The sequence below is a fragment of the Lipomyces arxii genome, assembly GCF_038497795.1.
Source record: "Lipomyces arxii strain Phaff 12-163 unplaced genomic scaffold V1512scaffold_4, whole genome shotgun sequence".
Classification (NCBI taxonomy): domain Eukaryota; kingdom Fungi; phylum Ascomycota; class Lipomycetes; order Lipomycetales; family Lipomycetaceae; genus Lipomyces; species Lipomyces arxii.
This window is the reverse complement of record NW_027117703.1, coordinates 697-22,848: the sequence shown is the minus strand read 5'-3', so window position 1 is coordinate 22,848 and position 22,152 is coordinate 697. Positions and strand designations below refer to the sequence as shown.

Here is a 22,152-nt window from a genome sequence, read left to right as displayed (position 1 = left end):
TTGTTGGTGTTGTGTCCTACATGGTCGGCGGGGGGGCGGCGGGGTGAGTTGTTACGTTCGTTTTGTTGGGTGGGTGTTTTGTTGTGTTGTGGGCCCCCCCCCCCCCCCCCCCCCTGAGCCCCTTTGTTCGGAACTGACATATTTTAATTGTCAGTCATAATTACAAATGCCGTCATAAATCTTTGTCATTCTCTGTCCTCCCATTTTTTGATCTCTATTTGTTGCTCACGATGTACTTCTCTCAAACATTCACCTTCGTGCTTCTGCTAGTACTGCCTCTGCATACAGATGCACACTCATGGGTACGCTGCTCTTGAGCTTGTGCACACAATTAGGCTAATGACGTTTAGATCGATAAGCTTTACGCAACTGCTCCGGACGGCACAGTAAGGTCAACAGGCTATCCTCGTTCGTATCGTAAGTGTCTGCTACAGCTTACTTGGGTCAGAGTTGACAGGATTATAGAAGGACATATCGATCTTTTGGAAACCTACCATCTTATGGATCCTCTTGACTCAACACCGCTATGTATGGCGTCACAGCAATCACCTACTTATTCAGCCATGTATCCAATGTTGACTGCTATGCCCGGTGACAATATAACTGCTCTCTATGATGAGAATGGACATATCACGGTAGACAAACTTCCTCCAGATGGAAAACCTCACCCTGGATACTATGCTTGGCTTTGGGGCTCGAAAGGACAGCAATTGACTACTGTTAGCGATATGCTTGATGTCGATAACGTGTTGGCTGGACCATTTCCTTTTGATGACGGAAAATGCTCAGTCACATATAATTATGGTCGTGTCCCCCAACCTTGCGTTAGCGAGTTTACTTTATCCACAGACATCATGCCAGGGGTATATAACGTCGTGTGGGCGTGGCATTTCCCAAAAATTCCACCATGTGAGCCTGGCGCTCCAATTGAATTTTATACAACGTGCATGGACATTAAAATTATTTCATCATGATTTACAGCGACTATGACATTTGCTTGAAAAGCTGTTGACTATATTCTATCTCACGACCGTTACGAAGACACGCAATTGTAGTATAGTGGAGCACGGCGCACAGGAATTAATTGATAATTTGAATTGTTGATCACACACAGATTAATTAAAGCTCATTAAGTAGCTCGTATTCAACACCAATGTCTTTGAGAGCATCAATCGTAAGAGCCATCATCTTTAGAACTTTCTCTTCCTCCAAGCGTTGACCAACAATCTGAACACCAACAGGTAAACCTGCCATTTTGATAGCATCGTAGTTACGATATGCGCCCTTCGCAATGTAATTAAGCTTCTTCAAGCTGAAATCAGATGGCAATGCGTCCACTACTTTGTCGACCTTGGTAACGGGGATAACACCAGATGAGTAGTCAACCAAGTTAAACAGTGACGAGTATCCAACTGATCCAAAAGACTGAAACATACCATTGTGGGGAAGAGCTGGAGTTGCATTTGGAACAGTGACAAGGAAATCTATTCCGCTTGATTTCCAAGCCTTGTAAAATTGGTTACGATATCCTTCACGTTCCCAAACAAGTGCCATGTATTCAGTCATGGTCTTCTCATTCCAGTCTTTTAACATTGTATAAATGACCTTGTCTCCCTTAACCTTGAGATACAACCATGCCCAGATCTTCTTAATCCAACGAGGAAAACGCTCGACGTGCAGAAACTTGGTCACTCCCTTGTCATAAGGTTCAAACCAGTACATTTGAGAAGTAGCAGTTTTTCCAGCATCAGCACAAATCAACTGCGTAGTGATACGGAGAGCATCGAGAGGGGAAGGCGGTACGAAAGTTACCACCTCGTGCCCCTGTTTCTTCAGAGCATCAACAGTTAGTTGCAGTGCCCGGGCACACGCAGGGGAAGGTGTGACAACACCATCGTCGGCCATAACACCAATCTTTAGCTTCTTGGCAAGTGTCACCTCTCTCCAAGGGATAGGGTGCACCGTGTAATCGTAATCCCAAGGTTTCATTTGAATGATTGACTTGAACACGTACTCGAGATCATCAAATGAGCGACACATTGGAGAATAGCTGCGAATTGTTAGTACCAGTTTAACTCAGTATATATTACACAGTCTCACATCGACTAGGAGCTATGTCAGCCAAATGCTATCATATCAAGCAAAGAGACTTACAGTAATTCCATCTTGACCCTTGGTAGGAGTGCTGTTAGCAGCACGAGGAATTCTACCGTAAGAAGAACGAACAGTGTAAAGACCACAAAAATGTGACGGAAGCCGAACGGAGCCGGCGACATCAGTTCCCATGCCAACGCGTCCACCACCGTATGACAGCAAAGCTGCCTCACCACCACTTGAGCCACCAGGCGAGTACCCTTTGACGTGCGGGTTTTCAGTTCTTCCAAAAACGTTGTTGTACGATTCGTAAGACAAAAGAGTCATGGGAATGTTAGTCTTGACATATGGGATGCCACCTGTTTAGAATTAGCCTTGTAATCTTCAGACAAAAGCTAACTCACCTGCATCTCGCAAAAGCTTCACCAATGGCGAGTCTTGAGGAACAGGCTTAAAGGCATAAGTTGCATATCCAAGCGTAGTATCATAGCCTTCAATATTGACCGTGTCTTTGAATGAAATTGGAATACCAGCAAGTGGCCCTTTGCCTGATCAATATAGCCAATAACAAGTAGTCAGTGCAACGTACCATTAGTGTTACAGATCTGGACCTGTTTCTCTGCTGACTTTATCATAATTTCAGTCAAGCAGTTAGTGGTAGCCTGTGCCTCAAGTGCTCGCTTGCCATAGGCATGAAGCACATCAATGGGCTTGACAAGACCTTTTTGGATCTCCGCCACGAGCAATGGCACCGGAGTCTTAAAAATCGTGGTCTCCTCTTCTGTCAGAGGTGTACCATAGACTGGAGCCAGTTCCGCAATACGGTCCTCCCGCTCTTTCTGCTTTGCAGCACTAACCGGTCAGAATCCACGAAAGCTCGAGTTTGTAGTACCACAATTAAATACATACATCGTTTTCTTATACTTAATGTAAGCAAACATTGTTGCCAATTGACTTGGATCTGGCAATAAATGAGTTCTCTGGTAGCAGCATCCAAAACTTTCTTTTCGGGTGAATGGGATTGGCTTTGCTGAGCCTCGGTGAGCCAAGGGTGGGTTTAGCGTTCAGGGTTATTGTTCAATCTGGGCACTGGGGTTAGCTAGTGTAGAATGCTATGAGTGCGATAACGGTGATGTCCGATAAAGGTTAGGGTTACTAAGCTTTAATAGCAAAAGTATTGGGTTAGGAGATAGGTTGCCATAGCAACAATGGATTGTGTCAAAAGTGTAAACAAAGAAAGTCCCATCCTCAACATCGCGGTTCGGTTTACCACAACAGCTCTTATAAAGTAACATGACTCCAGATAATTTGAGCTCTCTAGTTGCTTCTACGGTTGGGAATTTTCAAATAGAAGGCGACATTCAAGCCATACAACGGATCAACGATCATTGCCGAATCCTAAAGTCTGCACGAGATTTAGAGCATGATCAGCTACTGGATATATTAAGATGTATAATAACTACTAAGTATATGATTTGACTGAGATTTAACTTTTTAAAGCTCTTGCTCGCCGACTGGAATTGGCAAAGACTGCTGCTACTGCGCCGTCGTCTCCAGCGCGAAGGTCACACACGGAGAAACTTCTCGATCTGGACCGCAAAAAGTTCTCTTTAGCAAAATCAATTAACGAATTAGAATCAGCCTATCATTCTAGTGAAACTACACTTTTAAGACTAAGCGAAGAGCTTGATCATCTACGGAATGAACACGTCATGGCAGTTGAGAGCAATGCTCAGCAAGATTCTACAGTGTAGGTAGCGAGATAAAGGCGGATAATGACAACTTAAAACTGACAGATTATAGATTGTTACTTAAAGTATACAGATTACTAGGTATCAGCCTGGAAGAAGACGGTAAAGGAGTTTATTCAAAGGCAGTGGTTAGAGCGAAACAAAATAATGATGTCCATATTTTATCCTTGGACAGAACGTATTCAAATTTCTTCATTTCGAATTATTTGTGGGATATGATGTAATACAATATTAATGATTTGTACGATAATGACGAATTGTATTACACATTCAAAACTATGTCTTTCCTAAATGGTACTAGAATATCATATCTCCGTCCCAGCTACTCAGCTTGCTGATGTCGGCCAAATGCCGCATGGTTGGTCTACCGTGCGGACAGTTCTTTGAATCATATTAGCAAAAGTCAAATTTAACGATTAAATCCACATACCCATGGCTTGTCCAGCGTACCCAGACTGTCAACAATCGTACGCATTTTGTCATGACTAAGTCCAGTACCAATCATCACGCTCGACCGACATGCTTTCATAGCTAGCATTTTACGCAACTTCGTGCAACGCACTGCAGTACCAGGAGCCTCCCGAATAGCATAAAGCAGCTCAGAAAAGTCGTCGAGACCAAATGCTGTTGACATAACCACTGGTACTGCAGTGAGAGAGCACTTTTCACCAGGAGCTGCATGATCATCGATATATACGGTAAACCCGTTATCGGTAAATACTGGCAGATTGGATGAAACCACCAACTCTTCAAGTGGAGTCAGTGACAGCTTCAGCGGTCTTGAAAATTAGCTGCAAATCGTTTCGAAAAAAAATTCATCTTACACTACCAAAGGCTGTCGCATAATAATAACTTCTCTTTGTAACCTCTCAAAGTTGAATTTTTCGTCACTGGCGTGCTGATCAATTATGAATAGGTCACATCGATTATGCTCAGCAGAAACTTGAGAAGCCGTAATTCGTTTGTCACAACGGGTAGCAATGATAAAACCGAGGTTAAACTGTCCAACAATGTTCATTTTTTGAAAATCAGACTTGGAAATGTTCAGACTTTGCATATATTCCTCTCCCTCTTCAATTTCAGACTCAAAGATTTCATCCTTGCCGCTGCTTACTATAGAATCTCGTACATTGGTGGTGGCTGACTGTAGTTGACTGATGTCTTGTAATGCCAAATTAATCGACATAGATAAACTGTGTGTATAATGCCTCCTGTCTTTATCTTCAATCCGTTGCCAAATATCTACCTTGCTTTTTGTCTTCTTCCTAAAACTTTTGGAGGGACTGTAGTCTTCAATTTCAGCCATCCTTTCACCTATCGAGCTTCTCTCAGGCAAATCTGAGGTCACATCGATACCAATTTTATCGCCAGTAGGCGGAGAAATGACGCCTTCAGATACTGAATGAGCTGGATGTCCAGAAATATGAGAAGACTCCGCTGCTTCCGATATACTGTCAGATAGTTCGAGTTCATCATCCGTGTTGCTGTGATCTTGGCCGATTTCTTCCAAGCTGTCTAATGATTGACTGCGAAGCGTCGTGATACCTGAAAGTCGATTCCGTATACTGCGTTCAACTGTTGGGGACCGTGAAGAAATGGAATTAGTTCTAGACCTTTTTGATGGTCTAGAGTCTCTGGTATAAGAGAGAATTGTTGATCTAGAATTGCTTTGCCTATTTGGTGTAATCGAACCTGACAAAACTGGAGATGATGAGCTTAAGTTTGTGATTTTTGAAGCAAATCTCCGTGATGCGCTGCTAGTAATACTCCCGGAATCTTCGACATAGAACGTAGAAGTTGGCACAGATATCTCTTCCTGATTTGTCGAGTCGAATGTACTTTTGGGCGTCACAATCTCTTGCATATGAAGCAAGCTATCTGAAGATTGAATAATACTCTGGGTTGGCATTGAGTGGTCGCATGATTCGAGGAAAGTTGTCAATGAATCCTGAATTGCATTAGTCAGAGCAAATTGTGAGCGGAAAACCACATACGTACCTTGAGTGCTTGAAAAATTGACTGCTCGTTGTGAAGTAAGATTGTGCGCTTATCGGGGGATACATTAACATCGGCCGATTCTAACACGTCAGCGTAACTTATTGCAAAAGACAGCGAAAATTTACCGTAAGGTACCTGAAAATCAGCAACTAAGAAAGGATACTGCGTGGGATTAAAAGTTTTGTAGCACTCATTAAATAATTTATTTGCAGATGGCATGTCGCAAGGCCTACCGTTGATGTAGACCAACTGCCTATCCGACGTATTGCGACCAAGACCTGGATCAGGCTTAGAAATAAAGCCAGAAATCGCAATCGTTTGATCTTTAGTTTCTAGACTAGCCAAGGTTTGAGAGCGTTGCCGAGGAATTTCGAGAGTCAATGAAAATGATAAAATGTCTAATGTCGCTTTTGCACCAAACACGTTCATGATATTGTCCTTTATTGACGAGTTTCCATTTGTGGCAAAAAGCACGGTTTTCTTTCCTGATGCAGTTATATTGGACAGCACAATTTTGACGTTCGTTTTGATGACGCCATAAGCCTGAAGCATAGTAACACATTTAGCAAATTCTCGTTTGGCGTTTTTGAGCAGTTCGCTTCTTCGGACAGGCAACTTTCCATCAAATAACTTTGTAACCATAACAGAAGTACCCACGGTTCCAGCCAAAGTGGTCCTACCAGTTAGTTGCCCGTTAAAATCATATTCTAGTTTTGTGGCAAGCGGAGCTGTAGCAGCAGTACATGTTGTGATCAGAACTGATGATGCAACAGCACAGAGAGAATTAAGAGCTTCACCTCTAAATCCAAAGGTTGCGACTGACTCTAAATCAGCAAAAGTGCGCAGTTTAGACGTATGATGCTTTAAAGCTTTGTATGTTAAAATCAATGTCTTTAGATTCAAGCGCATTGTAACAAACCTATAGACTCAAAGTCTACTTGATCGATTCCGTCGCCATTATCAATAACTTCGAATAATTCTGTTCCATATTGCTTGAATTTTATTTCTTTGTAATGGTCAATAACTTCGATGCGAATAGTACTAATATGACGCTTACCAATAACAGTTGCATGTGCATCTAAACTATTTTCAACCAGTTCTTTGACAGCTGTTGGAATATCTACAATAACTTGACCAGATGTAAGTTTATGAACCGAAGTAGTATCAATCTGCTGTATTGCAGACATTAAAAAGGCGTATATTAACAATAAGTTCTATACAACTCGTGGTTTGTTTACAAAATTTCCTGCAGACACGTTCTACACTGAAACAACATTTTCTTTGATTGGCTTAGACTTTCACCGGGATTACACTGTACGGCGATATAGTAAGTATAATCAGCTATACAAAGTACTTCATTTGAGATAAAGAGTAAAGAGTATTGTCTGTTTAAACAGGTTAAGGAGAGTAAAGTGGTGACTTGTGTTATATTATGTAATCAGAATAACCGAAATAATTCGGAGCAAGTCGGGATCACATTAGCGGCCGGTCGAAATACGCACAACGGTCACACTGCAGTTTGTATAACCAAAAACATCTGTAAGTCAGGCTTTTTGTATTACGTAACATCAATATTTATTTGCCCTTTTTATTCTTGATATTACGTCTGTTTATTGTTTAAGGCGTATTGATTGTGTTACATAGAACTCTCTTCTCATAATAAGCAACAAATCGCGTGTTTCCCTCCCCAGGTTTTTTATATCGCGTGCTCAAAGTTCCCCGCAACTCATTCCTTATCATTTTTATTCTATATAAACCACAGCACATCCAATTGAAGACTTTATTTCAAAGATATGGGTGTCAATTCATTTCAAATTGAAAATGTTAAGATTTGTGTTATTATGTGTGTTCACTGCTTGCCATTTCGTGAACCAGTTTCTAACTTATTCAGGGTTGGGCTCCCAGCAAGAGGAAAGTCGCTTATTGCCCAAAAAAGTCAGTTTTGATAAAGTAATATCTGAATGCATGGCTAATAATACTTCTATTAGTTGTACGATACATAACTTGGCTTTCTATTGCTGCAAAATGCTTCAATGTTGGAAATTATCGAAGGTTGGAAACTGCACATCCAACTGCAGAGTTCTTTGACGTCAACAACGTCGAAGGTGAACGATTACGGCGAGTGGCTGCAGAAGCTGCAATTTCAGATATGTTTAACTGGTTTGAAACCCAGAAGGGTGTGGTTGGAATTCTCGATGCTACAAACTCCACAAAGAAAAGACGAGATTGGATACTTGAGATCTGCCGGAAACGAAACGTTGAACCAATGTTTGTCGAAAGTTGGTGTGATGATGAAGAACTGATTATGCAAAATATTATCGACGTCAAGACTACTTCTCCTGATTACGTCGGACAAGATCCAGAACAGGCCGCCCAGGATTTCCGCACTCGCATCCGAAACTACGAACAGGTTTACGAGACTATATCGGATCGTGACTTGACATACGTTAAATTGATCAATGTTGGGTCTCAAGTTATAATCAACAGAATTCAGTCATATCTTGAATCTCGAATAGTTTATTATCTCATGAACCTTCACATCAAGCCACGCTGCATTTGGCTTAGTAGACATGGCGAATCGCAGTTCAATGTCCACGGACAGATTGGTGGTGATTCAGACTTGTCCGCTCGCGGACGAGAATACTCAAGACAGCTTCCCCGACTAACCAAAATGTCGGTCGGGGACAGACCGCTAACTGTTTGGACTTCGACATTGAAGAGAACGCAGCAAACAGCGAAGTACTTGCCATACAGACAACTAACATGGAAAGCTCTTGACGAACTCGATGCCGGCCAATGTGATGGATTGACGTATGAAGATATTGAGAGTCGATATCCCGATGATTTTGCTGCACGCGATGAAAACAAATATGAGGTGGGTACCGTGAGTTTTCAGTATTTAGATCTTACTAATTATTAAAGTATCGATATCCTGGTGGGGAATCTTATCGTGACGTGGTAATCAGATTGGAACCTATCATCATGGAATTAGAACGTCAAGAAAACATTATGATTGTAACACATCAAGCAGTTTTACGTTGCATATACGCATATTTCATGAATGTACCTCAGGATCAAAGTCCTTGGATGGAAGTTCCACTACATACGTTGAGTAAGCTGTCATATGATGGAATATGTAATATATGCTAAAAATGACAGTTAAACTAGAGCCGAAAGCGTACGGAACCGAGGTCACAAGGTAAGCTAATTTAAAACGCTTTTAAAGCATAGCGTTGATTTTTTAGAATCAAAGCAGATATTCCTGCTGTGAGTACTTATCGTGAGAAGGGACAGTCTACAAGAAGAAGTGATGTTGGACCAAATGTATACAAAAAATAAATACAAGGATTAGGGTTTAATACCCAATATAGATCACGTGATGTGGGGACGGATTGGGCAGAGTGGCTGTTGAATCTTTGTGGACGTGTGGCAGTGTGGGGAAGGAGTCTTTTGACATGTGACAGAAAGAGTCCAGTGTGCTCAAACAGCAAGGCGGCAAGAGTGCAAGTACTTAATGGCATTAAATTTACGCATTTTCTTTTATCCATTTTAAACTGTGAACAATAAATGATTGGTAAGTAGACTGAAACTATTAAACAGTAGTCAGACTTACCAGTACTGTTGTAGATCATCTGTTAGGACGACCGTCCCAGAAATTTAAAAAAATTCATGTCCTTGTGGTTTCAGGACTATGGATTGCTTACATATTACAGGGACCGAAACATGGACCACCTATAATCAGACGATTAAGCCGTTTTTTGACTAAGAATGCAACAGCGTGGCAGATTCATGTCCTGACAATGACCGGGTTGTATATGCTCAAGAATGTGGACAAATTGGTCAATCTTGAGTCTCCTGAACCCTTGGCAAACATCGTATGTGCTGCAAGAGATCTGGAATTACTTCATCTGACTCGGACCAGTATAGTAAATCGTTTTACAGGGCTTCATGGATTCTTACTGCCCTGGATGCTGGATTCTGGACGGCAATGCCTGTGAAACCAAAAGCAGTGAGAGATATAGCCAGTATTCTATTCAGTATCTACTATTTGATATTTGCAGACCAGGCGGATTCAAAGGTGAGTTGCCTGATTTTGATTTGGAAGTAATTTGACTTTTTTTTCTTTTGGTTAGGTTCGCAAGGTTAGAGCAACTGTGACGGCGGAACATTTACGAGTATCATGGGAAAAACAAACATCGCCATTTTTAAGACGGCTCAAGATGTTCACGTGCCCACGGATTCAGGTCTTGCGTGCGTTTGAGATTCCAAGACCTCCAGGAAGCCCCTACCGGTCGCGCATAAAGGCGTATTTGTATTATGATGGCCCTCGTCATTCTTTCAAACTGCAGTCCAAGATATTGCTAAATTTTCCTGGAGGTGGCTTCGTGAGCATGACTCCGAGACACCATGATGATTCACTTTGTGCTTGGGCTAAGAAGTTAAAGATGCCAGTAATAAGCATCAACTATGGGTCAGTGAAATTGTTTCGACCGCATTGTGAAATACTCACTATTGCACAGGAAAGCACCGGAGCATCCATATCCGTATAGTTTGGACGAGTGTTATGACGCATACATGGAGATTATGAGGACAAAGGGTCGATGTATTGGCTTGTCTGGTACAGTAGAGCCTCAAATTGTTCTGCTTGGTGACTCTGCGTATGTATGATTCACATAAGCTGTGCTAGTCTAACTGGCCACAGAGGCGGAAACTTTGTAGCAGGTACAGTCTTGAAGCTACTTACAAACACAGCACATCCTCGTTTACCCGCTTCGCTTATAATGATATATCCGGCATTAGACTTAAACTTCAAGTAAGCAAGTAGTAAAGTACAAATGAAACTCTGGACTAATCAGTTAATAGCTCATGGATGACCGACGAGCAAGTTCGGCTGCTGCGAGAAGAAAGCGTGAAGGAATTAAACAGTCCAGGGCTGATGCAAAAGAAGGAAAGCATGTATAAAGGCATGAGCGGCAAACTTCGCGTTGAAGACAGTGACGTGAAAGACTTTCGGTTGCCGAGCAGTGTCGAAGCTACCGATGCAGGCTACGGCTCCATGACAAGCGCGAGCAACAAGAACGCGTGGGATACAAACCGATCAATCAGAAAACAGCAAGAACACATAGGCACACTGTTGGCGATGACGTCGCGTGTATCTTATTTCAGCGATAAAGTAATTACGCCAGAAATGTTGAGAGCCATGATTATTCTCTACATCGGCCCAGTTAATCGGCCAGATTTCACTACTGATTATTTGCTGTCTCCTGTGAATGCGCCGGCCGAATTACTTGCAAAGTTTCCAAAAGTGTACATGATGTGTGGTGAAGTAGATCCGTTAGTCGACGACACCGTAATTTTTGCCGGAAGATTACGAGAAGCTAAGAGAAGTGCTGTGCAGAGAATGGAGGCACTAGCAATGTCGAAACCTTGGGACCAACACAACGAGAGTGAGTTTGTGGAGGTTATGCTGATTCGAGGAATTTCACACGGATTTCTGCAGATTCCAATGCTACTACCGGAAGGCAAAGCTGCCATTTCGCGATGCGCAGCCTGGATTCAGGAGGCATTTGCATCACGAGAGCAGCGCTACCGATTTAACGAGCCCTTGGCCTCGGCAAACAATTCAATAAACGGGTCTAACATTTTAACCACGGAAGTCGGTGACTTGGCATCTAATAGCCGTAGACCGATAACTACGCGCAGGCCGCTATCTCAATTGTTTAAAGGATTATTGTCAGTGGCAGGGTTAGGGTGGATAGTTGAAGCGAATGCGGACATTGACGATTATGATGAGGATGATGATTACTACTATTATGAGTACGACGACGAAGACATAGGCATTTTGGATCCAGACTGGACCGGAGACCCAGAGGAAGATCAAATCAGAAATCAATTGGAGCTAAATGTGAGTTCTTTGAGCGCGAATCATCGAATTGGACCCACGGGACCGATCAATTTACCGCTATTGCCACCTGCCAATAATACAAAAGATGATTTTATCTCCAATGGAAACAGGCATGTGATGAATAGTAGTGAGCCAGACGTGACAAGATCTGCGACTGAAAGCAGCAGCCGCAGTAGTAACCGCAGCAGCGACAGTCGGTTGCATCCCACAGAAATGCAAAAGAGAAGAGAAAAGAGAAAGCTGTTCAGACAAAAGTCATGGGACAAGAATAGCCTGGTGCTTGAAGCTGATTTGATGGAAAGAAGGCGAAATACGATTGTGCAATCGTTGACAGCAGTAAATCCAGACGGAAATCCAGACGGAAATCCAAAGCATAGCCTCGACGTATCAACACCCAGTAGGGTAATCAAAACAAAGGATAGCAAATGATTAATCAATACAATTACTATTTACTGCTTATCGATATAAAACACAAACCCATATATTGCTAGACCTAATGTACACTATCCCTCCCCGTTCAACCATAATAAGAAGTAGTTCACTGGAACAGCCTACGAACGTTCACCACGGAGACGACGAGCAAGCTGGATGTCCTTGGCCTGGATAGTAACACGCTTGGCATGAATAGCACAGAGGTTAGTGTCTTCAAAGAGGGAGACAAGATAAGCCTCGACAGACTCCTGAAGAGCACCAATGGCGGAAGACTGGAAACGAAGATCAGTCTTGAAGTCCTGAGCAATTTCACGAACAAGACGCTGGAAAGGAAGCTTTCTGATCAAAAGCTCAGTAGACTTCTGATAACGACGAATCTCACGAAGAGCGACAGTACCAGGTTTATATCTGTGAGGCTTCTTAACGCCACCAGTAGAAGGTGCTGACTTTCTAGCAGCCTTAGAAGCAAGCTGCTTGCGAGGGGCTAATATGATTATAATTAGTAAAATGTAAAAAAAAAAACAATAAATAAATGAAATAAATACCTTTGCCACCGGTAGATTTACGAGCTGTTTGTTTGGTACGTGCCATTGCTTAAGAGTAGGAAAGAAGTGGGTGGCGGTTGATACAGAATAATAAAAAGAGGAGCTGAAAGGAGAAGAGTGGGAGAAAGGTTCTTTATAGGAAAAATTAGGGGATTGATGGGGAGTTGATGCGGGTAACCCTAAGCCTTCGGATTGTGGTTTGCGTTGATGGGAAAAGCGAAAAATTGGTGCGCAAATCCGAAAAATTGCAGTACACTTTTTTGCGTGCGTGTGTTTTAGGTGTTTGTGAGTGGAAAGGCGCAGGCAAAACGAGTTTCTGATGTGTGTGATGCGGCGGGGTTTGGTATGCTGCAATTGATGCAAATGCCCTAACCCACGACGCCTCTCAGTTAATAAACCGGCGCGCTCCCTTCCTTTCTCAGATGTTGGTATATACAAAGGCTCCCACTTACTTTTATTGATCTATAGTATAATGTCTGGACGCGGAAAAGGAGGAAAAGGATTGGGAAAGGGTGGTGCTAAGCGTCATCGTAAGATTCTTCGCGATAACATCCAAGGTATCACTAAGCCTGCTATCAGACGTCTTGCTCGTCGTGGAGGTGTCAAACGTATTTCTGCTTTGGTGAGTTGATTCATTTTGGTTATTAACGATGAGATGACTAATCTTTCAAGATTTATGAAGAAACTCGTGGAGTTCTTAAGTCGTTTCTCGAGTCTGTTATTCGTGACGCGGTCACTTATACTGAGCACGCTAAGCGTAAGACTGTGACTTCGTTGGATGTTGTCTATGCTCTTAAGCGCCAGGGACGCACTCTTTACGGTTTCGGTGGTTGAGTGTATATTATGATGTGGTATTATGTTATTCTCGGGCATGTATATTATTATTCTTATTTTTTCGAATATCAAATGGAGTCTTTTAAACAGTGAATTTGTGTATCATGTAATTTATGCATATGAAGGGAATGTCACGTGACGGCATAGGCTTCGCGTAATTAGTGCTTTTTATTGTCACACGGACGTCGGCCAATTTTAGATCTATCGATCGTCGTCGTCATCGTGTTTTGTAATCCTTCTCCTCTCTCACTCGCACACACACCGACGACTCTTTTCTCCCTTTGCTTACGCTCTGTTCACATACACTTCCATCCTCAAATATCACTTTATTTGTTACATCTTTAACATATTTAGGCCTTTGCTATCAGCACTGGCTTAACAGGACATCTTTTCTGCTTACTGTCGTTTAGCAATCACAAAAATTAAAGTATTATTGGTCCATGGCAGATTTCTTGCTTTTCGATCCACCGACTATGCATCGGTCATCTCTCTATCACCCCTCAGGTCAATCTACTTACGCTGGATCTGCTGATTTCGATAACGCTTTATTCTATTCAAACGCTTCTCAACCCTCATCCTCCTCTCACATGCAAGATCAGCAGTTTCCTTTTTCAACAAAACGCAGAGAATCAGCCTCGCTTCCAACTTCTCTTTCGTCCACTCCAACTCAGTCTTCTTTTTTTGCTTCTTATTATGCAAATAATAAACCAGATATTGCTCAGATGTCCATGGACGACAACGATCACTCAGCAGCTGTTCCAGATCTCTTACCTTCTCGGTCTGAAAATCATACTCTTGGGCCTATCAATTTGAGGGATCCGTTTGCAATGCAACATGACTCCAATATGGATTGTACCGAAGACGAAAGTAAGATGCGTCATGATGACAGTTCAGATGACGAGTTTAATCATCTTTCGCGCGAATACTTACGCTTACCAACAGATTCAATATATCCTTCCTCGTCTTCCTTTAGGAATCCAAAGCTGGAGAGAACCATTTCCGACGTACTTGAGGACGAACTTTACTCTCCTAGCATGTCCCCTGTGCACTCAAACGCTGGTGATGACTTTTTGTTTGATTTCGGAGACTCGTTTTCTCACGGTTGGTCCGCTAAATCGCTTCCTGTCACTAGGACTGCGTCGCCTTCATCAAATTTAATGAGAAATATGTCACCTTTTCGTCAGTCATCGCCGTTTTATTCCGGTCCTCCTCCTGATAGTCCGTTATTGCATTCACAGTCACAATTTAGTTTGTTTCCTCCTTCGTCTGCCCCATCGCCTGCCACCTCACAGCCAAACTTACAACGTGTGCAGCGGGCGTCCGATAACCTCCGTGTCATGAGTGCATCTCCGCCACCAGTAGCATCGCAAACTAAATTTGTGCCTATTCTTCAAAAACCGCTTCAGCAGCAGGTCCAGCAGATGCAACTTCAAAAGCAACAACAGCAGCAACAGCAACAGCAACAGCAACAGCAACAGCAACAGCAACAGCAACAGCAACAGCAACAGCAACAGCAGCAGAAGCAGCAGCAGCAAGAGCTACAACATCATCGACAACAGGATCAACAACAACAACAACAACAGCAACAGCAACAGCAACAGCGACAGCAACAGCAACAGCAACAGCGACAGCAACAGCAACAGCAAGAGCAAAATTCACAGCAGCAGGATCTACAACAGTTACAAGACCAGCAACAGCAGCAACAGCAACAGCAACAGCAACAGCAACAGCAACAGCAACAGCAACAGCAACAGCTACAACACCATCAACAACAACAACAGCATCAACAACACCAACACCAACAACTTGTACCGAATAGACAAGCTCTTATAAGTCAAACGTCTGCCAAGACAATTTCTCCCAAAGAGGCTTTATTGGATTATGTTGAGGATGGTGCGACCGGCGCGGACATGTTAATTGGGCATCCTCGCCTGTTCGGACCCACGCCGAGTTCGTCCTCTAATAGTAGTATAGTCAAGTCAGAGGCAGAACATGATTCCGGAGATGAATCATATGCAGATTTTGAACTTTTTGGTAGTAGACAGTATCCTCGTTCATATAATGATTATGATGGCACTCAGTCTCCAAACAAGTTCGATGAATCTGGTACTGCTGCACAGAGTTCTACTGTTGATTCGCCATCCGTTTCTGATTATGAGGATACTTCATCAGGAGTCGCATCTCCGGCATCTTCTGTTGCGTCAAAGCATCTTGGACGTGCATTTCAAGTCGAGCGGGGTCTCGGTTTCTCAAATCTTCCTGTCAGAGCGCTTGATGGTTCTGAAGTTTACATCTGTCCCGACTGTGGGAAGACATTTCCAAAATCACAGAATCTGCAGTTACATCGACGAACTCACAGTCTCACTCCTCCTCGGAAAAAGATTCCTTTGTCTGCGCAAACTGGTCCGCACAGATGTACATGGACGAACCCATCGACAGGGAGACCATGTAACAAAATATTTTCTCGTCCCTATGATTTAATTCGTCATCAAGAAACCATACATGCTATGAATAGAAAGACATTCAGATGCGAATTATGCGGCGATGACACCAAAACGTTTTCTCGTCAAGATGCACTAGCTCGTCATATTAGAGTATGTATAATTTTTTTTGTCATATACTTGTGGTCCTAATATTTCAGGTAAAACACGAGAAGGGGAAATAATGAAATAAATAATCAAGTTGCATCAATGTGTAAAGGGGACGCGGGGCGTATTGGTTTATAGTCGGCGTCTTTTACTTTTTTAGCAAGATCTTCTATGTGAGGCTAACTGGAGTTTGCATTTTCAAAATTTTTTTTGGGTTGTTAAATATAAAAAGTGCAGGGAGTATGGACTGTACACAAACGGTTTTAGGATATTATAAATTGTATTAGTATATTGGTTTGGTTCACTTCAATGTCAGTATGTTTGGTCACCGTAGAGCATACTTAGCTTCCATACTGCAAGCAACCTTATGATTTGATCATTGGCTGTCTGAAACGTATAAGACGTATCGCAACAGGATTGCTTGGGCTCCAAAAACTTTATGACCCTCCAGCTTTGCTATTCAGCATATCAATATGCGTTTTTAAGCCTATTAATGTTTGGTCATGAGTGCATAGCGGACAGCCATCCGCGTGAAAACTATGTATCAGAGTCAGCTACTGCCATTAAGATATTGATACTGTACAAAAGTACTCACTTTTTAATGCAGCACCTCTTCCCATCAGCCTTCCCACAAGAGGAAACAGTATTGCTACAAAAATAAACTGAATCTGACGCAAAGATTCGTCCCATTCAGCTTGTGCATCAGATCTATCATTCACTCTATCGCGTAAATCACGGCTCTCAGCTCTATCTGCCATGTCCCGAAAATATCATCTAATGTCGGTAGAGAGTGGAATAACTAAAGGCAGTACAACCCCCTCGTTTTGAGGGCAGTACAAATACCCCATTTTTACAGTTTTTGTCAGCATTGGTAGTTCAGTAAAGATATCGCTAACGAGTAAACTATCGACTTTCACTGTAACATAAAATTAGAACTGCTTTATTGAGTCAATCTCACAAACAGCTCTTTTTCCATTCTAGACGCACTAGAGGCAAATTGGTCTGCTTTTTGGCTAAAAATAGATTGCCATGGCATCGCCTGGCTTGCATCCTGGAAAACCCAATCCTTTGCATCAGGCACTTTCCACTGCATACTGGAACGGCCTCAGGCTTCTGGTGAGTAAAGCATCAATCAATAGCAAAAATAAATACTAATCTCAAGACTTATGCATCTGGAAATAACCTGGTTATTCTTTCACACCCTGGCATCCTGCACCAGACAATCTATCTAGATCGTGATGGTGGGGCAGTGGATATCGAGGAAAACACGGGAAAGGTAATCTGATTTAGCGCATTAGAAACATGACGTACAAAATTCTAAGCTTTTAAGATAGCAATAGTGTCAGGCCCGAAAGTGCTTATATTTGCGCCATCAAATGATCGGGGTGCTCTGTTACGAGTAAGTCAAACGACTCAAATATCAATACTTGTTATTTTAAGACTTTATAGTGGACACAGAAATGGACCGTTCATTTGGATCTCGATGATGGAGTACCTAACGGGGTTAGTTGGGGTACAGAGGAGGAAATATTCATATCTGGAAAAACGATCTCATTGTGGGGCATTTTCAAGGACGGTCCTCACAGACTGTGGAGCAAAAAGTATTTTTTACCGTGAAAGCAATCTTGACTATGCTAACCGTACAATAAAGGTTGGCAATTCCAGCAATGATTGCAGCGTTCTCATTTGATGCGTATCTTGCTGCAACAGTTGGTAAGAACGATAGGCTTGTCAAAGTCTGGAGAAGATTTTCGTATGATACTTCAAATGTTGATTTCGACTTTTCTTATTTGGCACATCCACGTGCAGTGACAGGTCTCAGATGGAGACGACCTTTTTCAAGATCACAGTACGTATTGTTTTACATTGGTAACTTTGGGTTTTTTAACAGTTTTCTTAGATCTATGGAAAATATACTGTACACAATTTGTGCCGACGGTATTTTGCGAATATGGGCTCCGACCGATAGTGTTGAGTCGTCTTATATGCAAATGTGGGCGTCGCTAGATTTGTTTGATGTCATTCCCAGATCAACGTCTTTAGATCTTCGCTACAGCTTTATTATTGACAACAAAGACTTTACTCGAGCTACAGAATCTGCCGTGCGAAATGCAAAGGGCGACGACCTGTCCAAGGAAAAAATGAAAAAGCTGATAGAGATTGCAAGTAGGAATCCCGACGTTTGCCTTGTATTTGATCAATTAGGACGAATGGCTGCAATCGGTATTGAAGTAGGTCTTTCGTGCACGTTCGCAAACTATTTACTGACAGATAAAGAACATCGGATCGCGTGTCCGTAAAGCGTTCAGTCTTTTTGACATATTTTATGACGACACGCCGATGAAAAATTTCCCGCGCGATTGCGAGCAAATCACATTTCTCGGGTTTGGGGCTAGTACTCCAGAGGAGCCTGGTATGTACGATTGATTCAGTTAGACAATTACTAAGTTTCTGGAAAGATTTTGCTTTGATAATGCATGACTTTCATGGTGCTATACGGCACTATGTTTCCAACTTCTCTCAATTGTTGTCAACTGCAGATGAAGATTGTAGGCTTATTTTAAGACATATATGGACTGGGCATTACAAATCGGTTCAAAGCTTAGTGCGTACTGCCGACGGCCGTGCACTGCTGTCTTCAAGTAACCATGCAGAAAATATAGTGTGGGTTCCACGGAAACGATTTGGAACAATTATGCTGGATCCAACTAGTATTATCATGGCTCCAGATAAGGTTCAGCGTGCCGTTATTCTGGAAAGCGGGAAATATATTGTTACCATGCAGAGCCAAGATTTGGTCTTATGGGATTGCCACGGCAGTAGAGCAAGACGTGTGGCCGCAGATCCAATAGGAAGTTTGAGTCGTAAAACTATCTTGAATTTGTTTTTGCTGCCTGAATTTGGATTGTCTTCTGGTGTTGCTCATGTTGTAGCCGTTTTCAGTGATCAGCAAGGAGTTGTCTGGGAAGTTAAGGCAGGAAATGACGGTGTCTCCAATGGCGTCGCTAACGGAATGAAGAATGGACTTGCAAATGGACATGGTACAAAAAGCCAAAAAAGCTCAATAACAAAAATTAGTTTATTCCAATTTCCTGTGCCCAATGGAGATACTCTAGTGAACGTTTTATCTGTCGATCCGGTGGGATGGAATGCCGTGCTGACAGGATCTATGGATGCATATGCTAGGGATGTAATTAGCAGTATCTCAGATAATGGTATGGTTCGATCATGGACCGCGCGTATGGCACCCGATAACAGCGCGATTCACTGGCTTCAGACAGCCAAAGTTAGTACTGGAATCAAGTCATTACAGTTAGCGAAGGGGAGCTCTATGAAGAAGATGGCTATTGTGGACTTTGATTCGACTCGTTTAACTATCTGGGATATTGGGGAGGAACATCTTGAATACGAGGAAAGCTTTACCGAGTTCTCTGCCATAAAGGACTTGGACTGGACTTGCACACCGGATTCTCAAAGCATTTTAGCCGTAGGCTTTCATGACAAAGTTAGGTTATATTGTCAGCTGAGATTTGACTATACTAAGGAGCTTCCGGCATGGGCTTCCTTTAGAGAAATTGATATGCGACAATACACTCCACGAAACGTTGGTGACTCTATCTGGTTGGATGACGGCACTCTGGTTATTGGATCAGGAAATCAGCTATTTACTCATGATAAGCGTATGGATACAAGCATAGCGATTAAAGCCCTTCATCTTGACACACATAAATTGCCCCTTCACAGCATTTTTGATATTGTTTCGGTATTGAATGGGCCACTCCCGTTGTATCACCCACAACTTATTGCCCAGGCCATATTTTACGGCAAAGCCGATCCTGTTAGAAAGATATTGGTCAATCTATTGAAAGAATTAAAGTTTGGGGTGCCAACTGACAACAATATTGCTGATGTCACTAGTACACTCGGGATTGATATTGATGAATTCACCCAACCGCAACTGTCTAATAATGTAAAAATTTATATGTATCTTTGCTGTCAATCTGCTAATCTGTTTAGATACCAGTTTACTCAGCCCGATCTCGGTCGGAAAAATATTCGAAGCTGTTTTCATCTGCGTATGATGTTGAAGAAGACTATTCTACATTCAACGAAAAAGTTGCGACCTCGCTTAATGAATACTTGACGCAAATTTCTCTGCCATATCTCACCAGTCATCAGCAGATAAGTTTGGTTGCCATGATCGAAGGGATGGGACAAGTTGAAGAGCACAGAAGATCGTTGGACGAGAACGGCATTCGCTATTTGCTATCATTTCGACTGTTTGTTTTGCATAAAGAATCAATGCTTCAAATGCCTTATAGAGATCACAATTGGGCTTTTCATTCTCAGTCGCAAGAAATTCTTTTGGACCTTGTCTCAAAATCCTACAATAATCGAATGACATGGCAGCAGGCTCGTGAATCAGGAATTTTTGTTTGGCTTAAAAGTTCTGATTCAGTCAAACAACAGTTTGAATCTATTGCTCGAATTATTTACACGGACTCAGAACCTCGAAATCCTGTTGATTGTACTCTATTTTATTTGGCATTGAAGAAAAAACAAGTTCTTTTGGGATTGTGGCGCATGGCGTCTTGGCACAAAGAGCAGCAGCTCATGCTCAAATTTTTGGCTAACAATTTTGCGGAGCCTCGATGGAAGACGGCAGCGCTAAAAAATGCTTTTGTTTTACTTAGTAAACAGCGATACGAGTATGCTGCCGCCTTTTTCCTGCTTGGAGGCAGTCTCAAGGATGCTGTCAATGTATGCGTACGCAATATGAATGACATACAGTTGGCAATGGCGATTACCCGGGTTTATGAAGATGGTACTGACGGTCCTGTGTTTAAAGATTTGCTTGAAAACGAAGTGCTACCATTTGCTTATCGGACTGGGGATCGATGGCTCGCTAGTTGGGCATTCTTTAATCTGAAACGCCAAGATCTTGCTCTAAAATGCGTTTTTTCGTCGTTCGAAAACGAAATCAATTTACAAGATCTAGATATCAGCATGGAAAGCAAGCTTTTTTTAGTGGAAGACCCTGTTCTAGTTGTATTGTATCAGCAACTACGAGAACAGCTGGGAAAAAATCTTAAGACCGTTGATATTACACCGCAGGTGGAAGCGCAATTTGTTTTGCATATAGCGAAGCTGTACGATCGTATGGGATGTGACATTCTAGCGTTAGATTTGACAAAAAATTGGAAATTCGTCGACAAACTTGTTGAGAATAGCGGCGGTCAAGTGGTAGATAGCATTTTTGATATGATGAAATAGAGGACAGCCCAAGTAGTTGTGTTAATTGGTTTGCAGAAATTGTAGTTAAGTTTTTCTATTGTAACATGAGTGTGATATTAGTACTTCTGATGCTCTGATACTTAGCATCTTACGCGTTTTCCCCACCGCCAAGCGAATATGATGTTCGCGGCTACAACTATTCGAGCGAGTTTGGAGTTGAGAGTCGGAAAAATTGCTCGCTTGTGCAAAATGCCTGCCTTGACGCTCCATTATAGAATGACTGAAAGCGTCTGTAAGGCCAGTGAAATTAGCGGCAAGGCGAATTTGGTTAAGTTCAAAGAGAATTTTATTTTCGTGTATACGATATCTGTCTTCGCAAAAAACTTCGCTTCGAATACATGATGTTGAAAATACGGCAAATTGTTTGCTTACGTCGCGTGGCGCTACCTGCGTTTGAGAGCGATGAATGTCTGTTAAGAGTTTGGTGGAAGTTATGTCAGGGTTAGGAGAGAACCGTCGTAGTTAATAGAGGAAAAGGAAAGGGCCTCCGTAGGAATAAATATATAAAGGCTGAAAGAGCATAACTTTTTGTAAATATGAAGTAGCAAACGTAGGAGAATCCTTACTAAGGCTTCTTACACTTGCAAAAACCCGCTGGTTAAGGGTTAGCTCTTCTGTAATACTTTATAAAGAGAATGTATTAGAAAAAAAATGTTATACGATGTCATGTTGAATTTGTTATATAGAGTAGACTGCTGCATTCAGGGCCA

At 42.2% G+C, this 22,152-nt stretch overlaps 11 protein-coding genes across 11 annotated transcripts; 7 read left to right on the top strand and 4 right to left on the bottom strand.

Moving 5' to 3' along the window:
- The first annotated feature begins 115 nt into the window (after positions 1–115).
- On the top strand, positions 116–1,143 carry V1512DRAFT_235591 (uncharacterized protein). The gene is made up of 3 exons (XM_066914094.1): positions 116–302; positions 351–417; positions 466–1,143. Exons 1-3 carry the CDS (start codon positions 231–233, stop codon positions 972–974), a joined length of 648 nt encoding a protein of 215 aa, XP_066772412.1. The 5' UTR covers positions 116–230; the 3' UTR covers positions 975–1,143.
- V1512DRAFT_115839 (amidase signature domain-containing protein) lies at positions 1,047–3,120 on the bottom strand. The gene is made up of 6 exons (XM_066912910.1): positions 3,004–3,120; positions 2,684–2,946; positions 2,499–2,636; positions 2,155–2,453; positions 2,101–2,105; positions 1,047–2,050 (listed from the first exon to the last, which is right to left on the bottom strand). The coding sequence occupies exons 1-6, from the start codon at positions 3,033–3,035 to the stop codon at positions 1,120–1,122; spliced, it is 1,668 nt and encodes a 555-aa protein (XP_066772411.1). The 5' UTR covers positions 3,036–3,120; the 3' UTR covers positions 1,047–1,119.
- A 216-nt stretch (positions 3,121–3,336) lies between these two features.
- On the top strand, positions 3,337–4,139 carry V1512DRAFT_222147 (Spc24 subunit of Ndc80-domain-containing protein). Its single transcript, XM_066913734.1, has 3 exons — positions 3,337–3,544; positions 3,595–3,844; positions 3,898–4,139. The coding sequence occupies exons 1-3, from the start codon at positions 3,388–3,390 to the stop codon at positions 4,067–4,069; spliced, it is 579 nt and encodes a 192-aa protein (XP_066772410.1). The 5' UTR covers positions 3,337–3,387; the 3' UTR covers positions 4,070–4,139.
- On the bottom strand, positions 4,084–7,380 carry V1512DRAFT_259811 (uncharacterized protein). The gene is made up of 7 exons (XM_066915722.1): positions 6,901–7,380; positions 6,763–6,849; positions 5,969–6,712; positions 5,844–5,923; positions 4,670–5,793; positions 4,276–4,624; positions 4,084–4,226 (listed from the first exon to the last, which is right to left on the bottom strand). The coding sequence occupies exons 1-7, from the start codon at positions 7,028–7,030 to the stop codon at positions 4,143–4,145; spliced, it is 2,598 nt and encodes an 865-aa protein (XP_066772409.1). The 5' UTR covers positions 7,031–7,380; the 3' UTR covers positions 4,084–4,142.
- On the top strand, positions 7,334–9,626 carry V1512DRAFT_115886 (6-phosphofructo-2-kinase-domain-containing protein). The gene is made up of 7 exons (XM_066912911.1): positions 7,334–7,686; positions 7,735–7,778; positions 7,832–8,718; positions 8,766–8,955; positions 9,003–9,042; positions 9,089–9,417; positions 9,471–9,626. The coding sequence occupies exons 1-6, from the start codon at positions 7,637–7,639 to the stop codon at positions 9,180–9,182; spliced, it is 1,305 nt and encodes a 434-aa protein (XP_066772408.1). The 5' UTR covers positions 7,334–7,636; the 3' UTR covers positions 9,183–9,417; positions 9,471–9,626.
- V1512DRAFT_116108 (Alpha/Beta hydrolase protein) lies at positions 9,249–12,273 on the top strand. The gene is made up of 7 exons (XM_066912912.1): positions 9,249–9,417; positions 9,471–9,718; positions 9,766–9,921; positions 9,977–10,314; positions 10,364–10,501; positions 10,546–10,656; positions 10,707–12,273. Exons 1-7 carry the CDS (start codon positions 9,411–9,413, stop codon positions 12,175–12,177), a joined length of 2,469 nt encoding a protein of 822 aa, XP_066772407.1. The 5' UTR covers positions 9,249–9,410; the 3' UTR covers positions 12,178–12,273.
- Positions 12,167–12,823, bottom strand: V1512DRAFT_259803 (histone-fold-containing protein). Its single transcript, XM_066915721.1, has 2 exons — positions 12,726–12,823; positions 12,167–12,664 (listed from the first exon to the last, which is right to left on the bottom strand). The coding sequence occupies exons 1-2, from the start codon at positions 12,769–12,771 to the stop codon at positions 12,300–12,302; spliced, it is 411 nt and encodes a 136-aa protein (XP_066772406.1). The 5' UTR covers positions 12,772–12,823; the 3' UTR covers positions 12,167–12,299.
- A 273-nt stretch (positions 12,824–13,096) lies between these two features.
- V1512DRAFT_259802 (histone-fold-containing protein) lies at positions 13,097–13,653 on the top strand. The gene is made up of 2 exons (XM_066915720.1): positions 13,097–13,347; positions 13,398–13,653. Exons 1-2 carry the CDS (start codon positions 13,198–13,200, stop codon positions 13,557–13,559), a joined length of 312 nt encoding a protein of 103 aa, XP_066772405.1. The 5' UTR covers positions 13,097–13,197; the 3' UTR covers positions 13,560–13,653.
- A 346-nt stretch (positions 13,654–13,999) lies between these two features.
- On the top strand, positions 14,000–16,224 carry V1512DRAFT_205054 (uncharacterized protein; the record flags this gene model as incomplete). Its single annotated transcript, XM_066913345.1, has 3 exons — positions 14,000–14,971; positions 15,272–16,153; positions 16,201–16,224. 3 exons carry the CDS (start codon positions 14,000–14,002, stop codon positions 16,222–16,224), a joined length of 1,878 nt encoding a protein of 625 aa, XP_066772404.1.
- A 186-nt stretch (positions 16,225–16,410) lies between these two features.
- On the bottom strand, positions 16,411–17,013 carry V1512DRAFT_222128 (uncharacterized protein). Its single transcript, XM_066913733.1, has 2 exons — positions 16,743–17,013; positions 16,411–16,684 (listed from the first exon to the last, which is right to left on the bottom strand). The coding sequence occupies exons 1-2, from the start codon at positions 16,903–16,905 to the stop codon at positions 16,638–16,640; spliced, it is 210 nt and encodes a 69-aa protein (XP_066772403.1). The 5' UTR covers positions 16,906–17,013; the 3' UTR covers positions 16,411–16,637.
- Positions 17,014–17,176: 163 nt separating this feature from the next.
- V1512DRAFT_204593 (RAVE protein 1 C terminal-domain-containing protein) lies at positions 17,177–21,421 on the top strand (the record flags this gene model as incomplete). Its single annotated transcript, XM_066913333.1, has 9 exons — positions 17,177–17,263; positions 17,310–17,423; positions 17,478–17,546; positions 17,597–17,748; positions 17,799–17,996; positions 18,048–18,378; positions 18,425–18,560; positions 18,607–20,117; positions 20,165–21,421. 9 exons carry the CDS (start codon positions 17,177–17,179, stop codon positions 21,419–21,421), a joined length of 3,855 nt encoding a protein of 1,284 aa, XP_066772402.1.
- Positions 21,422–22,152: the final 731 nt, after the last annotated feature.